Source organism: Emys orbicularis, chromosome 12 (assembly GCF_028017835.1).
Source record: "Emys orbicularis isolate rEmyOrb1 chromosome 12, rEmyOrb1.hap1, whole genome shotgun sequence".
Taxonomy (NCBI): Eukaryota; Metazoa; Chordata; order Testudines; family Emydidae; genus Emys; species Emys orbicularis.
This window is the reverse complement of record NC_088694.1, coordinates 20229509-20247277: the sequence shown is the minus strand read 5'-3', so window position 1 is coordinate 20247277 and position 17769 is coordinate 20229509. Positions and strand designations below refer to the sequence as shown.

The window sequence follows — 17769 nt, the reverse complement described above, 5'->3', positions numbered from 1 at the left end:
TACTTTACATGAAAAATTAGACTTCTAACTAATGAAAGGTCTATTGAATGTTGGCACTTAAATGTTTTACTTTAGCTAAAGTTAAAATATCAATATCTTGTACATTTAACACAAGACTACCAAGACTAACATGTTCAGATGCCTCTTCTCACCTAAAAAAAATTGCAGAGCGCACACACTCAGACACACACACACACACACACACACACACACACACACACACCACTTTCACTCATTAATGAAATGCTGCCATCTCTAGGATGGAAGGTGGCTTCTTAACAGAGCACAATCATTTGCCAGCTTAGCAATAGGAAGAGATTTCAAATGTAATTGGAAATTCCAGCTGAATTCATGTAATCATTGGATTTGGAATCTAGCTAAAACAGGCTAATGCACCTACTCTGAGGAGTGCCAGAGGATCTTTAACGATCACAAACGGAGGCATATTTTACATCATATCCAAATGACAAAGGGTATGGTGCTATCAGAGCTGCTAATGCCACGCTGCTGCATTTGTATGCTACAATAAAGAGCCTCACTCATGTGTATACAAAAAAACCTCATACACAAGACACCCCTTGGGACCCTCCAGTTCCATCGTATGTTTTGTTTGGTGCTTACATGCAACAGCGACAGGCCCTTTTAAGAAAGACAGGGCAGGTTTAAGTACTGACCAAGCCAGTTCTTACTTCACTTATGAGATCCGATTATAGCCCAAGAAGGCAGTATAGTTATCTTACCTGCCACATCAGGTATGCTTCTACTCTTTAGTTCTAAAAGATCCAAGGTATCAGTTTTCCTCATCTCAAGTGCTACCCATTCTATGGGCAAGTAATAAAAGCAAGATGTGGATAAGACAAGATTTTCAGTAGTGTCCACCAGCACTATGAATACTAGCAAATAGCAGGAAATAGGTCTACTAACACACACACACACACAAATAGGCTGGGAGATAAGAGAAGAAATTTTAATAACTAAATACAAACACTTATCAATTGCATGAATATTAGTGAAATTTATCTTTAAAGAGGAAATACCAACTTTTTCCCCCCCACTAGCAATCTGAGCTCATGGCTGGCTGAAGTGTAGTTTAACAAGAAAGGACAATAAAAAGATTTGTTGTGGGTATACTGAAAATAATTATTCTGGTCTCTGAGCAGAACAAGAGTTCCTAATATTACAAATGAGTGCCCTTCCTTAGTGATTCAGAAGGCTAGCTTTTAAAGGTTAATATTAAAGGTTTTTCCAAAGCAGTTAAACTCATATCAAGTAAGCGGTTAACAATGGATTTACAACAAAAAAAGATGTGTAGCAGTGCAGTTTAAAGAGTTGCAGTTCTCAGAAAAATCGAAGACTCAAGGGTTAGTGCACAACAGACTAGGACAGGGGTAGGCAACCTACGGCACGGGTGCCAAAGGCGGCACGCAAGCTGATTTTCAGTGGCACTCACACTGCCTGGGTCCTGGCCACTGGTCCAGGGAGCTCTGCATTTTAATTTAATTTTAAATGAAGCTTCTTAAACATTTTAAAAACCTTATTTACTTTACATACAACAATAGTTTCATTATATATTATAGATTTATAGAAAAAGACCTTCTAAAAAATGTTAAAATGTATTACTGGCACGCGAAACCTTTAATTAGAGTGAATAAATGAAGACTTGGTACACCACTTCTGAAAGGTTGCCGACGCCTGGACTAGGATATCTAGTGACCTGTTTGTTTGGGGGGGGGGGGGGGGGGAAGAGGGAAGGAGGTTGCTTTTTGCAAATATGTTTGAATATTTTGTTTTGAGTATCTCTTTGGAAAAACAAAACCAAACAATTGCAAAATATTTAAGCAGCCAAAATTAGTACATGATGGATTTTGGTACTTCTGTATATTACATAACAAGTACACTTTAAATCTAGTATATTTAAGTGATCAAATCCTAAAAAAACAAACCAATTCATTTAAGAATAGAAGGTATGGCTCTCTGAAAGTTTCATCACATATCTTATGAGTTGCTAGAGGAAACTGTTTCCCAGAATTTCCACAGAAATCCTAGTCTGAAATATGACATTTCAATGTCTCAGACCCTTTTTCATTTAAAAGGCAGGTTTTTTGTTTTGTTTCTTTTAAATGGTACAAGACAGCAAAAAAAAAGGGGGGGGGGGGAGGGCGAGAACCAGTTTTGATGCAATTTTGCAGTTACTCAAAAATATAAGCACCCAGGAGTTTCAGGCTCCTAGAAAGATTCTACTCTACCACCACTGCTATGTAAAAGAATTTAGATCTTCGTACTGTATTCACCTGAACACTCTTTACCATGAATTGCTATACCAGTTATCATTTGAAAGATAGATCACTTAATATATGAATTAATGAAAATTCTCCTATTCCAATGCATTAAAAATACCATTATTTCACCTATTTAAGATTTTAAAAAATCCTTCCTCAAAAGAGTTCTGCTGCTGGTTTGATGACTTTTTACAGCTCAATCAATTTAACTGAACATCAAGAGAACATTAACATGGAAATAAGTCGGAAAAAAAAATGGAGCATTTGAGGCAATTCACAGGAAAGGCATTTGCAAACTCCTAAGAGACTGCTGCCTAGCCATCTCCCCAAGAAACAGTTATACAAAGGAATATTAATGTGGACAGTGCACTGGGCTGCACTTAGGAATTCAATATTATTCTATTGGAGGAGGTGGAGAGGAAAGGAAAAGGAGCTTAAGCTAAATTTTAACCTGATATGGTAATTTTCCAAATGATTAAATCAATAAACCAACTGTGTTGAAGACAAAAAAAAAAAAATTAAGTAGGTACTCCTTTGACAGCAAGAGCAAAAATGTTGAATGAAACCAAGCAGCTCTGGGTCCTCTTGAAATTATGGCATTAAATGTACATGTACATGAAAGTAGTGTGCACAAGAGTGACGTTGCCACAGCACTTGCACCGGGAACCTCAAATTCATTCCTCAGAGTGAGGAAGTCGTCTGACACTTCCAAGTGTTTGGAAGATGAGCTTCCAATTCAAACAGCATCTGCCAGCAGCCTGTTCTGGAGCTCCCTCTTCTGGTTAGATGCTAAGAAATATCCAACAACTGCAGTAGCCATTGTAGGATGTCCCGAACCACAAAATAAATGCTGGTTTTAAAGTTGGGTGTTTCATCTGTAAAAGTAAAATTAACACGTGCATCTTCTATATTGAGAGTAACTGGAGGACAGAACTATTTACCTTCAGTTTGTAAGGACCACAAAGTTTTGAGGAGGCGATGTAAGTGAAAGTAAGTGAACTGAAGGAGGCCAAAAATGAAGGGGTTTAGCATTGTCCAACTTTGTGAGTTAATGTATCAATTACATCAACAAGCAATTCCCTCTCCCATCCAAGTTTAAACAGAATTTTGGTAGCATTCTTCCCTTAGTGTGAAGTTAGTGAATAGTTAAAAAGTGATAGCAGAGGTTTGGGGAAATACTCAAAAGTGAAAGAATGATCATAGGCTTTTTTCTTATAACAAAAACCCTTTAGATTTCTGCTCCCTTTAAAACTTGAGAAGCCATATTACTCAGATTCTTTAAAAGGACAAACTCAATATGTTTTCTGTTTGTGAACAACTGGTATTCTCAACTTAAATAGCCCTTGCCCCCATCCTCTTGGGGCAGCCATTTAAATTATAGTAAACTACTGTACATAGATGCCTGATTTGCCATCTCTCTCCTTGTCACAAACTATTATCCTGTTTCATTCATGCTAACACCGAAATGCAAGTCAGCTTTGATAACTCAGTTTCCTTTCTTCCCATTGTTATAAAAGCAGACTTCCCCCATTACTTATGGCTAATCAATATTTGCCAAAGTTTGAAATTTCAGCAGAAAAGCCAGAGTTTGCAGAGCTCTATATCAATTTGTAATGTGCTCCCTCTTCTGTTAGAAAAAACTGTCTTCACCGAGAGAAGATGGTGAGTCTAAAAAGCCATCAAGTGTAGGGTTACCATATTTCAGCAAGCAAAAAAGAGGACGGGAGGAGCCGCACCCTAGCCCCGCCCCGCCCCCATCCTGCCCTAGCCCCGCCCCTCCCACTTCCCACCCCCCTCAGAACCCCCAACCCTCCCCCCACTCCTTGTCCCCTGACTGCCCCCTCCTGAGACCCTCCCCCCATCCTAACTGGCCCCCTAGGATCCTACCCCCTACCTGTACCCTGACTGCCCCAACCCTTATCCACACCTCCACCCCCAGACAGACCCCTGGGACTCCCATGCCCCATCCAACCACTCCCCACCCCCTGACAGCCCCCCCCCCAGAACTCCCGACCCATCTAAACCCCTCTGCTCCCTGTCCCCTGACTGCTCCGATCCCTCTCCCCACTCCTGCCCCCTGACAGCCCCCCCCCCCAGAACTCCCAAACACCACCCCCGCTCCTTGTCCCCTGACTGCCCCCTCCTGGGTCCCCTGCTCCTAACTGCCCTCCAGAACCCCACCCTCTACCTAAGCCTCCCTGTTCCTTATCCCCTAACTGCCCCCTCCTAAGACCTCCCCACCCTAACTGCCCCCCAGGACCCTACCCCCTACCTGTACCTTGACTGCCCAAAACCTTATCCACCCCCCCAGAAAGCCCCCCCCCGAACTCCCGACCCCCCCCCCCGTCTCTTGACTGCCCCCTCCAAAACCTCCCTGCCCCTTCTCCGACCCCCTGGCTCCCTTGTTGTTGGCCTTCGCCTAACGTCTCTGTGAACTTGCTCAGGAACGGCCTGAGCCGTTCGTCCCGGCACGCTGGGTAGCAGTGGAGGAGGAGCGGGGGAGGAGCTCCAGACTGCCGGAGGCGATCTGCGAATGCAGGGAGGGAGGGAGTGATCTCTGCTGCAGGGGAAGCGAAGGAGGGGCTCTCTTTGGCTGTCGGAGCCCCATGTAAGTGGCACCATCTGGCCGGCTGCCCTGTTAGCCGCGCGTGCTCTGCATGGGGGGGGGGGTTAGCCGCGCGTGCTCTGCATGGGGGGGGGGGGGAGAAGAGTCCGGTCAATCTGTGAGGAGTAGAGAAGCGTATAGCCTCCTGCAGAGTCAAACTTTACCCATCATTTTAAACTCTGCATCCTTCAATGAGATGTAAATGCTGGGTAACTATTTTGTGTGTGCCCGGCTGTACACCAGGCGTTCAAGACACTTGCTGTCTTACAAACATACCCCTTTATCTCAGGCATCAGCTCCAAAAGAGACTTGCCATTTTCAGATGTTAGACAACAGCAAGGTCATCTTAAGGCAGTGGTCCCCAATGCGGTGCACGCGGGCACCATGGCGCCCGCAGGGGCATTTATGTGCGCCCGCCTAGTGCCCAGCAAGGGAGAGAAGCCGCAGCCCCGCGCCTGATAGGGACAAAGAACTCCGGGGCTGCAGGCACTGGTGTTCTCTGTCCTCGCGGCTTCTCTGGATTCATATATTATGTAATATTAAATATGATGTTTTTCGTATTATTTAATGTACAAATACAAAATAAGCCTTGAAAAATTGTTGGCGCCCGCCACACTCTTCTGAAAACGTGAATGTGCTACTGGCCACAAAAAGGTTGGGGACCACTGTATTAAGGCATCAAAGGATTTTTGGACTAATCCTGCAAAGGATTTTTAATTCCCCTCAAACTCTGAAAAATCCTAGCTAGAATGAGACCAGGTTTCTCCTGGAATTCTGGGGGAAATGAACCCAATTTATTCCATGTACCCATCTTTTAAGACTGCAAAATTGCTTAAACTAATCAAATATACTCTATGCTAAATGAGTATATGAAGGATTTTTACTCACACCTTTTATCCTTGGACAAGCGTTAACACTGTCCCTCTGTTCATCACTGGATTCTCTATAGCCTGAGTGATAAGAGCTAGGTTATCACTAATACTTGAACAGCCTCCTAAATACTAAAGCATTTAAGCTACGCATGGATTCACTTCCCAGTTTTGGATACATTTTATAGTCTATGTCCCAAGGTCACTGTATCATCTACATTTCTTTCATGCAAATACTCCACGTGTAAACCTTTTCAACTAGGAGTCATTTCTAGTATGGCTAGTGCTAATCTTGTCTTGCAGTCTTGTTGTTTCCTGTTTGCTGAGACTAACATTTGATGAAACCAGTAGAGAGAGCACTGCCTGCCACATGTAACAAAGCACTTCACTTTTCCCAGAGAGGCATTTTAGGCCAGAAATGAGGGCTCAGCTGTTGAAAGGCAAAGGTTGTGTGGTAAGGAAGAACTTCCAGCAGATCACCCGGACTAATGAAACCAGTCTATAGCTTAGCTTAAGTGAAGCTGCTGCTAAGAGATACAGTTCTCCAAACAGGTACTTCATATGCTGACCAAGGTTTTTCCAATTGTGGTGAAATAAGACAGATCAGCTGATGAACCTCTCAAAACTAAACAAATCAGATAGACTCCCAAATTGGTTAAAATGCAGTGTTATAGGTTAAATAGTAGCAGTCAAAATCACTCAAACTAGAGGGAGTAGCTATTGAAGAACAGTAAGGAAGGGAGTGCTGGACCGCATGTCCCCGTCACAATTGTTGGAGTTGGAGCTGCACCACCTGTTTCCCCACGCAAGTTTACCAGGGCAAACTAAAATTCAGTAAAGTTGACAGTGGGTCCACCACATCATGCCTAATTATTTGTAAAAGTTTCAGCCTCCAGCACCAGCTATGCCACATGGATTATATACACTATAGTTAAATTTTCTACAAAATGTCTGCATCCAGATAACATGCAACAGAGAGAGAAGAGGTAAATTAAGAATGACAACACAACCAGAGGACTGAAGTATAGGTCCTGCAGCAACCAAGTTTATGGTTTGATGCTCCACACTACTGTCTGGATCACAACTGATTCCATAGTAAATAGACCTCCAGCATTTTTAATGGTAAATACGCACATTACTGTCATGAATAAGTGACAATGAGTCACAAGACATTTGAGTGTTACAAAGGCGATTCCATTTTGAACAAATCTCATCACGCCTATTGAAAGAGGAGGACATTTCCCCAGAACACTTGTATCAGTGTTATTTAACTGAAACCCACTGTACCTGCTGCTCACGCAGCATGCAGTAGCCGCCTCCTAAGAACTGACTGGCACAAATATAAGTCACACCAATTAGTCAGATTCCATTATCTAGTTCATCTTTAAAGCCACAAGCAGGCTTGGACCTGTTCCTTCAAGGACTGACTTGCCACTCCCCAGAATGTTTACTATGCTTAGCAAGCGTTTTCCAGCTGATGGAGCCCAGGTCTCTACTTGGGTCATGAAAATCCCACAATAACAGGGAAAACTTTCACAGGTCAGGCTGAGGCTGAATCTCCCCAACTCCTGATTATACTGAAAGAGGTGCACGTTTGAACCAGCATTTCTCCAAACCATCATGTTTTAAATACAATCATAGAAGAAATTAACCATTAGTCTGTACCACCATATCAGCTTAAAAGGTAAGCCTTAAAAGACTACCACATCTTACTGCTTTACATCATTAAGATGTAGCCTTTCCTCTCCAATCCCTCAGCTAAATCTCCCCATCCAGATCCACATCTTGCATCTCAATTATTGCAACCACCTCCTTTCCAGCCTAGGTCAATGCAAACTTGCCCCACTTATACCCACAGAAAAAGTCAATGCAAAGGTAGTTTTCCTGGTTTGTTGCTTCTCCTACATCACATATACCTCTTTGCTCCTGTCCACTGGCTCTCCCTGCTGAAACACAAGCTACCCATCTTTACTTAAGGCCCTTATGACCTATTCCCATACTACCTGTCATTCCGTACACTATTGAGGTACAGACCCCCACCTCTGCTCTTCCATCAATGCCAATCTTCATTGCTTATTTTTTAGATTTAAAAAAAAAAAGTACTGTTGCACTTTCTCCCATGTCACCTCAATGCCAGGGAGGAACTTCCTGTAAACATCTGCAAAGCCACTGCATTGTCCCTCCTTAAATCTCTCCTCTGCCATGATGCCTACAAAAAACACCATCTCACCCCTACCCTCCCAGACAGTGCTAGACAGCTGGTGTGCTGTGACCGCTACTTGTCACGGTGACCGCTACTTGTCACGGTGACCTGTTTTGTTGTTACCTTGTGTTCTCCCTGTAAGCTATATACACCGGTTGTCTCATTTTATACTCAGATTGAAAGCTCTTCAGGGCAGGCATCATCTTTTTGTTCAGTGTTGGCCCAACCCAAGGCACAATCACAATACAAATAGCCAATACTACTTTACTTTTTAGAAGTAAAATCTCTCTAATAAAAATGCTTGCATCTACTGAGTGGAACCATGACAACAGAGAGCATCTAGTAACTTCAGACAGCACATCTCCTTAGAAACAGGAAGTGAGGCAGACATGCCATAATAGAAAAACTATTAACTGAATTCAAAATTAGAAAACCCAGATTGGGGTTTAACTGGTAATTTATAATTATTTTGTATGTTTTGTCAAGGGAAGTTAGAGCAACACTAAGAGTATCTACAATAAATAGTATAGTGAAAGTACATACATTACCATAAAACTAATATCGTCCATTGGCAGAGCAGCTTGCTGAAAGCTATTACTCACTTTTAATTAAAACATCCTTAGCTGCCATACATAAGACATTTATTGTAATAATCGTAACTTTCCATTACATTTAGCTTTCTCCCTTCTGCTGACATTTCATCCTACTATGGCCTCATTGTACTTTTTGACCACATACATTAATGTGTTTTTCCGCACTTCAATTTTTGTATTTTAATCTCTGTGTGAATTAGGGACTATATAATCATTAAAAATGAGTTCTTACTCTTCATGGTCCCCTCTTCTTCCTCTTCTTCCGTATTTATTACCATTGTACCCAGCTGGGATTCCAGCGTTCCATCATGTTCTATCATGGTATTGGCTCCATCACTCATTGTACTGGCAGCTCTTATAGTACCAGTCTCATCTCCACTTGTCCGGACCATGGTACCTGAATCTGTTTCATCTTCTTCCTGTAGGAGGATGCAAGACATGCATTTACTGATCAAAGTAATCTTATTAAGAGTGGCAACATTCAAAGGGAATTGGTACCAACTTCCAATATTTCTTTGGTATCAGAGTCTTACAAAAATTTTGTAAAGTCAGCAAGATGTAACAAATTATGCCTTTTCTTCTCTCCTTCCTATTCCTAAATGGGTAATGAAAGATCTTCTCCATTCCTTTTCCTCTAGCTTTATCTATTGTTAGAAATATGCTGGGACTGAAGTCTTCCACTTAACTACAGAAGAGAGATATTAGCAGTACAAGCGTCCCAACACAGCCAGCTGGCATCTGAGCCCTGACCCAGTGGCCTATCACTAGGAGTAATTAAGTTGCAATACTCATTCAGCCCTTACTATTTCTAAGGGCAGGTCTACACTATGGGGTTAAGTCGACCTAAGTTACGCAACTCCAGCTACGTGAACTTAGGTCGACTTATTGTGGTGTCTATACCATGCTGGGTCGATGGGAGAAACTCTCCCATCGACTTACCTTATACTTCTCATTCCGGTGGAGTACCGGAGTCGATGGGGGAGCGATCGGTGGTCAAGTTAGCAGGTCTTCACTAGACCCGCTAAATCGACCCCCAGTGGATCGATTGCCACAGCGTCGATCCACAGTAAGTGGAGACAAGCCCTAAGGTTGCCAGATATGATCGTTGAACTAAAACCCCATTCTGAAATGATCTAGAGATCACTGAACAGTTATTAGATGGCAGCAGTATTCAGTCTATAGTGTGTATGTGCATGCTAAAGCTCAAAAGAGATAATGCCAGAGAATATTTTTTTCCATTTGTTACCACACATTAACATTGTGACAGATATTGCAATCCCATGCAGTATCTTTGGGAGAACATACTGTATGATTGGTCATGTATCATTGTGGGCCAGGGACTGTACACAACTCCAGAGGGAGGGAGGGAGGGTTGCACAGCTTCACCAGGAACTAAAAATAGTGGGGGGTGATTAAAGTGAATCACTCAGATTGTAAACACTAAAGAGGTACCAACCCTGAGGAGGCTTGCACATACTAGTTCAAAAGTGGGCACTCCAGAGGCCAACAGACAAAGAAAGAGCTTTTGGTATAAAAACACTGCATTTAAACTGACTCTCGGCCTTCTCTCTGATCCAGCAAATGGACAGGACCTTCTGAGCACGGGGGATCCCAACCCTTGTAGAAAGTCTGCAAAAACATGGGGCCCTGCTAAAACAGAAAGACTGATGGGTGACCTCTGGTAAGCTCTGAGCACGTGTATAAACTTCTGTTTTCTCTGTAATGCCTTTACCTTAAGAATAAAGGTGGTTGCTTAGAAAGAGCTGTGTGGTAACTTGCAACTGCTGGCAATATGCTGTTCATAGCCCTCGGAGAGAAAGCAACACTCAGGCACTGGCCTTTAGGCAGGCTGGCTTGCTGGGTATATCACAGTATAAGGCCGGGAGCTGTACAGCTTTAAAGCCACTGGTCAGAAGGGAGCACGACAAGGACAAATTGCTTCAATTTTTCCAATAGCAAGGAGGCAGAAGTGGGCATGTACAGCCTTGTGCTCAGTGTGGCTCGTAGCACATGTTCCAAGCAGTTGTGGTGCCAACTACTGTTCCTTGCATAAAACTGGTCACCAAATCCAGTCCCGTCCCCAAACTACTGCTCCAACACAATGCCTGCCAAGTGCTATGAGCTGCACTAAGCAAGAGACAAGTGCATGCAGATGCCCGCTTCTACCTCCCTGCTGCTGGAAAAAATTGCAGCAGTTTGGTGGGGGAGCTGGAGGGGAGGACTCAGCAGCCATGCATATTCTGTGGGGAAAAAAATAAATCAATACTTGACACTGCCATGAATTACATAAAAATCATCCATGATGTTCACAGGTCATTTGTTATAAGTGGTAAGCCCCCAGTTGCTTTGTATATGTGATTGTGGTCTTTGTGATCTGAGCTAGTGTCACAGGGCTAATGTGCATACTTCTCACAGAGCTACAATACAAGGTCTCACCACTGTCAATATGTGGTAGCGCACCCTGCCCTCCTCCAGTGCCTCCATGTCTGAGGCCTCTGTCCCACTAAGGGTGCCGGTAGTTCACAGCCAAACCCCCTGAACACCAAACCAAGAAGACTGGGAAAAGGATGAACTACAAAAGTTAATGGGGGGGGAGGGAGGGGGGAGTGAAGTTTTACTGCAGGTGGGCAATAAACTCCCCATCCAGCACTGTGAGAAGCTGCAGCAGAAAACCTACAGTGCCATGGAAGCTCTTGGTAACTCTTTCCCTCTAGCAGCAGTAATGTGGCAGGGCAGAGAGGCCACAGGAAAACATTTACACTAGAGGAATCTCTCCACCTCCAACTATCTGGCACCAGCTGTCAGTGATGCTATCACAATTCAGGCATATAAGCAGCTGCACATACCTTAAAGTCAATATCATGGTGACACCGTGAGTAAAGATTACTTCCATCCCAAAGCACAATGCAGCCCTAACGTCACAGTGAGGAAACACTGCATTTAACATGCCTATATTTCACTGCAAATCATGCTATTCAAATCTAGCTTCAGAAGAGGCTTGCGCTATTGAATGGCCGTCTGTTGTCCATTTTATTCAGTCAGGTTGAAACTGACGGAGCATGCTTCAAGTTGGCTTTTGACATGCTTTTGAAAAAACCACCACTCACACAACAACACTTATTCAAAAGTCAAAACGTAGCATATGAACAAGCAATTACTTGGTCTGCAACTCTGGAATCTCACTCCCTCAACTGAAAAAAAGCACAGAACTCAAGCTCACAGCACTACACCATCAAAGAAGTCTAAGCACACATCCCCTCACCTTAAATTTGTGTCTGTTTCTATTGTACAGTATGAAGTTTCTATAAAGGGGTTTCTAAATCAGGAAAATGGTATGAAGAAAACAACATACTTATGTTATATGGCAAAATAGAAAACACCGAAGACTACAAACAAAAGGGCTCTCTACTACAGGAAAAACTTGATCCAGCTAGGAAAATGTATTTGAAGTCTTCTACAAATGTATTACATATCTTTAAAGTATTAAAGTGCTGGGCTAGTAATTGTCCTGTAGTAGGTGTTGTGTCTATGTTCTGCTGACTCACTAAGGCATGTAGCTCACTACGGTTGAATATAAAGGAGGTGGGAGCGGGCTAAGAGAGAGTAGCTACAGGACATGAGTTGAGCAGTCCTAAGCTAGAAACCCCAGGAACAAATCAACGCTGGGATCAGAGACTGAACTGAACATTATGTAGTATTATTGTTAATTTCTGTATTAAAGCAGCCAGTGGGGTCGTAATCCAAGACTAGGGCTCCTAGGTATTACGATAATACAAACAACATTAATAATCAGGAGGGAGGAATTTTAGACTCTACCAAATATGTGGACTACTTTAGAGCAGTTTGAGAAAGGCACCTATTCGCACATATATCAGCATCAATATTTTAAAGTTATTGTGTCCATTAAACACTCACTGAGTTTTCCTCATCATCTTGATCCAATTCACGCTGTTGTGCTTCCTGACGTTTCAGTTTCACATCCATTGCTTCATTAATCAAGTCCCGCAGGATTGACGCTCCTTTGGCACTTTTAACAAATGGATGCTAAAAAAGGAGATATATTTTATAAGCAGCAGATATGAAGACAAAGCAGTAAAATGCTGTTACCCAGAGTTATGCCTATCCCTGCTGAATTACAGTTGGGGTACACAACCAAGTAAAAACTTTATAATAAACTTTTATTTCATAATTTACCCTTTTAGTGATGGAGAATGAGAGATCCGTACTGAGTCATACTACAGGGGCATTTCTGCATGACCCTGCGTTCATACTTTATTTCTGAACAGTCATATCTAGAAATGAAGTAATTCATAACACTTAAGATAACACTATGGTTATCACTTTCCAGTAAGAGGCCAACAGTCTGCCTTCGTTATTTGCCGCCTGCTTCTGACATTCTAAGGATTAACTGAAAAGTCAGAGATAATCCCTTGACAATGCTTCAGAACCCAAGATGCACCTCTGTCAGGGAAAGGAAGAGGTAGTTTAGAGGAAAGAACTGAGGCTCCTCTAACATGGTGCAGAGGGCAGGTAACCTCCATCAGCTCAAAGACAGCAAAGGGAAGGTTAGTTATTAAAATCCAGAGTGTGCTTTAGAAATTGACTAGCTTTGCTTGTATCTCTGTAAGTAGTAGCCTCTGAGGTCACCAAACAACTAGAGGCAAATTGGGATAGCTAGGAAATGGACGACTTTGACATTAACATAATCAGATATGGCTGTTTTCTAAGCATAGGGTCAGTTAGGGGATAAACTGTATGGCTTAATAGTTAAGTGCCAGGATTTCTCTCTCAAAATCTTGAAACACTGACAAAAGTCTGGGGGCACAAAGATTATGGGTGTATGAGTATGGGAATAGAAAGCAGGAGATGTTCTAATTTCTAGGGAAAAAACTAGAGGTTTAAAAACCTCACACAACTTGATCTTACACTGTACAAGTTGTACAGGGGAAGCACGAAGGGAAACCAACATCTCAAATTGCACAAATACTCATTGCCTGCACCGCAGTTTGTTTAGTTAAGAACTCCCTCTGATACCCTCTGAGAGCACCCCAGATAACAAATACCAGACCTGGAGAAGCTGTGTGGCAGTGGCTCTTTGTTCAGGACTTTTCACAAGACACTGTTTTACAAAGTCTGTAAAGTTGTCTGACCAGACTTCTGGCTTCCGGAATGTTGGAGGAGGATTTGTAGGAATCATGAAAATTGCCTGATAATAAAAATAAAATAAGTATTGTTCTAGTGTTCATTGATTTTGGAAATCTTTAAGATAAAAACACAGAACAGACAAACATTTGATCAAAGCATAGGGACAGACACTTGCAAAGTTATTCATGTACCATTCTGTGGCTTCTCAAGTTTTTATGCCAATGCTATGTATATTCCCCTCCAAAGAGAACAAGAGATTTGTACACCGCACCGGCGTTTCCTCCTATGGCAAAGCCACTATTTTGCATAGCGGGTGACATTTGCCATTTTAAACCATTAAAAGTCCTTTACTAAAAAGGAAAGAGAAAAACAGGTGCATAATACAGGATACCCACTGTATGGACACATTTCACCACTCAAGAGGTGGAACTCCCAAAAGAGCTTTGCCTCTGAAAAATCCCTTACCCAAAATACCACAGTGGAAAGCAATGGAGTAACAAAACGGTGGGAATTACCAATGATCTCTGAGAACCTGGTTCCTTCAGAACATCTCCTTACAGGAACTGACCTCGAACAAAAACACTGGTGTACTCTAAATCTAGTGAAAATTAGGATGGCAAAGACTGGAAACAATATGACCAAGTGAAAGCAGAGGAATGGACCCCCCCCCCCCCACTGGTGAATGTGGAGACCCTAAGGCCTGGTCTACACTAGGAGGTTATGTCGAATTAACCCTGCACCCGTCCACACAACGAAGCTATTTAGTTCGACATAGAGGTCTCCTAAATTCGATTTCTGTACTCCTCCCCAACGAGGGGAGTAGCGCTAAATTCGACATGGCCATGTCGAATTAGGGTAGGTGTGGATGGAATTTGACGCTAATAGCTCCGGGAGCTATCCCACAGTGCACCACTCTGTTGACGCTCTGGACAGCAGTCCGAGCTCGGATGCTCTGACCAGCCACACAGGAAAAGCCCCGGGAAAATTTGAATTCCTTTTCCTGTCTGGCCAGTTTGAATCTCATTTCCTGTTTGGACATCGTGGCGAGCTCAGCAGCACTGGCAACGATGCAGAGCTCTCCAGCAGAGGTGACCATGCAATCTCAGAATAGAAAGAGGGCCCCAGCATGGACTGATCGGGAAGTCTTGGATCTGATCGCTGTGTGGGGCAATGAGTCCGTGCTTTCGGAGCTGCGATCGAAAAGACGGAATGCAAAGATCTACGAGAAGATCTCAAAAGCCATGACAGAGAGATGATACAGCCGGGATGCAACGCAGTGCCGCGTGAAAATCAAGGAGCTGAGACAAGGGTACCAGAAGACCAAAGAGGCAAACGGACGCTCCGGATCCCAGCCCCAGACATGCCGTTTCTACGAGGCACTGCATTCCATTCTAGGTGCGGCCGCCACCACTACCCCACCACTGACCGTGGACTCAGAGGATGGGATATTGTCGACGGCCGCTTCCTCGGAGATGTTAGCGGACGGGGAAGATGAGGAAGGAGATGAGGAGGACGAGGCAGTCGACAGCGCTTACAAAGCTGATTTCCCCGACAGCCAGGATCTCTTCATCACCCTCACAGAGATCCCCTACCAACCGTCCCCAGGCGTTACCCCGGACACAGAATCGGGGAAGGATCAGCCAGTAAGTGTTTTAAACATGTAAACGTTTATTTTGAACAGAACAGGAACATTAACAATGGGTTTTTCATGATTGGTTTGCCCTAGGCGCTCTACTTTTCAGTCCTTGCCAGTGCAGCTACTGGAAAATAAGGTCTATATGTCCGGGGATAGAGCTGAAATCCTCATGGGACATCTCCACGAAGCTCTCCTGGAGGTAATTGGAAAGCCTTTGCATGAGGTTCCTGGGGAGAGCGGCCTTATTGTGTCCTCCGTGGTAGGAAACTTTTCCACGCCAGGCTATCATCAAGTACTCTGGTATCATTGCCTTGCAGAGCATGGCAGCATACGGCCCTGGTTTTTGCTGGCTTTCACGCAGCATGCGTTCTTTCTCTGTCTCAGAAATCCTCAGCAGAGTGATGTCGCTCATGGTGACCTGCTTAGAATTAGGGGAATGTTACTATTGGGACTGCTTGCCTATTCCTTTACAGAACTGTAACCGGCGGTTTACAGCCACACGGTGGAGGCGGGAGAGGGGCAGCATACAGGGATCTTTCCCGGGGACAGCCGCGAGGGGGTGGGACAGGGGCAGAGTTCATGCTTGCCGGATTGCCGGCAGCAGGAACTGGCCAACGCTAGGAACATTGCTTTGAACATGAAAGGAGGGCACTGCTATAATTTAAGTTTTAAGCAGCCAAAAGTCTACGGCTTACCATGTCAGCCTGCTACCCGAATTCCGCTGTCCTGCCCCGCTTGTCTGATCTCCACTGCAAGACCCCAGGCACTGAATGCGAAGGCCGAAAATTCGACCTTGTCCTGAGTGCGCATGTGATAGGTGCTGTGCATGGTCTTGTTCACAGAGAAAGACTATGTTCATTGTTCACAAAAAATCATCTTTCTGAGGAATTCACTCCCTTTTTCCCATCCCACAGCTGCGACTGTCTCCCGACCTACCCTGGCATCCCCCTCCCAGAGGCTGGCGCAGATTAGGCGGAGAAAGAAAAGGACACGGGATGACATGTTCTCAGAACTTATGGGCTGCTCCCGAGCCGAGGCGGCCCAGCAGACCCAGTGGAGGGAGAACATGTCGCAATACCATCAATCAAACATTGAACGGGAGGAGAGGTGGTGGCAGAAGACCAGCAGGCGACTCAAATGCTGCTTGGACTAATGAGGGAGCAAACGGACGCGCTCCGGCGCCTTGTGGATGTTCTGCAGGACCGGAGGCAGGAGGACAGAGCCCCGCTGCAGTCTCTCCCTAACCGCCCTCCCCTGCCACAAAGTCCCATACCCCCCTCACCCAAAGTCCCAAGAAGGAGGGGCGGCAGGGGCTGTGAAAACTGTCACTCCACCCCTGCAGACTGCTCGAGTACCAGAAGGCTCTCATTCCCCAAAATTTGATAAGTCCTTTCCTTCCCGCCTCACCCAAGCCCCCGTCCCAGTTTCATCCCCTAACTGTGTAGTTGCTAATAAAAAATAGGTTTCTGTTAATTACTGTTTCCATCATGTTCTTTTACAGGAGAGTGTGTTTAAAGGGTGGAAGGGGGTTGGTAATTGGAGAGGACAGTCACCTTTACCAGGGTACAGACACGGGGGCAGGTTCAGCAGCAGGTCACACACACATTGCAGTCACTAGTTACCCTGGTCAGTCTGGGAGGTGGTTTTCATGTTCTGTGTGGGGGTGGGCTATGTGACACTGTGGTGGGGGAGGGCGGTTAGAAATCTTATGCAGCGGTCCTTATCCTGGATCACAGAGCCACGCAGCAGGGGATCTGTAACCGTCCTCCCCCGCCACAAAGTCACATAGCCCCCACACACAGAGTCCCGAACAGGAGGGGTGGCAGGCTCCGTTGAAACAACCAGTCCACCACTGCGGACCCCTCTAGGAGCAGGAGCCTGTCATTCCTCGAGTTTAGAAGCGTCCTTTCCATCACTACGCCTGCTCGCCACCACAGTCTGCGTTCCAGTTTCAACAGTTTACCGCGAAACCCGTAATAAAGAAAACGGGGTTCATTAACAAAGTTCCATTTATTTTATTTTTAAACGTGGGTTGGAAGGGGGGGGAACGGGGTGAACGGGGTATGTAGCTGGAGAGGATAGTCAACATTAACCGGGTAAAGAAACGGGGGCAGGTTCAGCTTCTCTTTAAACAAACTTAAAAGTCACTGGTTACCCTGCTCACTGAGGAACCTAGCTTTCAAAGCCTCCCGGATGCACAGCGCGTCCCGCTGGGCTCTTCTAATCGCACGGCTGTCTGGCTGGGCGTAATCAGCAGCCAGGCTATTTGCCTCAACCTCCCACCCCGCCATAAAGGTCTCCCCCTTGCTCTCACACAGATTGTGGAGCACACAGCAAGCTGCAATAACAATGGGGATATTGGTTTCGCTGAGATCAGAGCGAGTCAGTAAGCTTCTCCATCTCCCCTTGAGACGTCCAAAAGCACACTCCACCACCATT

General features: G+C 44.6%; 1 protein-coding gene across 1 annotated transcript in view; it reads right to left on the bottom strand.

The window, feature by feature from the left end:
* STK4 (serine/threonine kinase 4) overlaps positions 1-17769 on the bottom strand; it is a 74349-nt gene that overhangs the window by 43518 nt on the left and 13062 nt on the right. Inside the window, exons 7-9 of the mRNA XM_065414264.1 lie at positions 13618-13755; positions 12465-12593; positions 8782-8968 (exon numbers count right to left, since the gene is read on the bottom strand). Of these exons, the coding sequence (XP_065270336.1) occupies positions 8782-8968; positions 12465-12593; positions 13618-13755 (454 nt within the window). The remainder of the gene's footprint in view (positions 1-8781; positions 8969-12464; positions 12594-13617; positions 13756-17769) is intronic.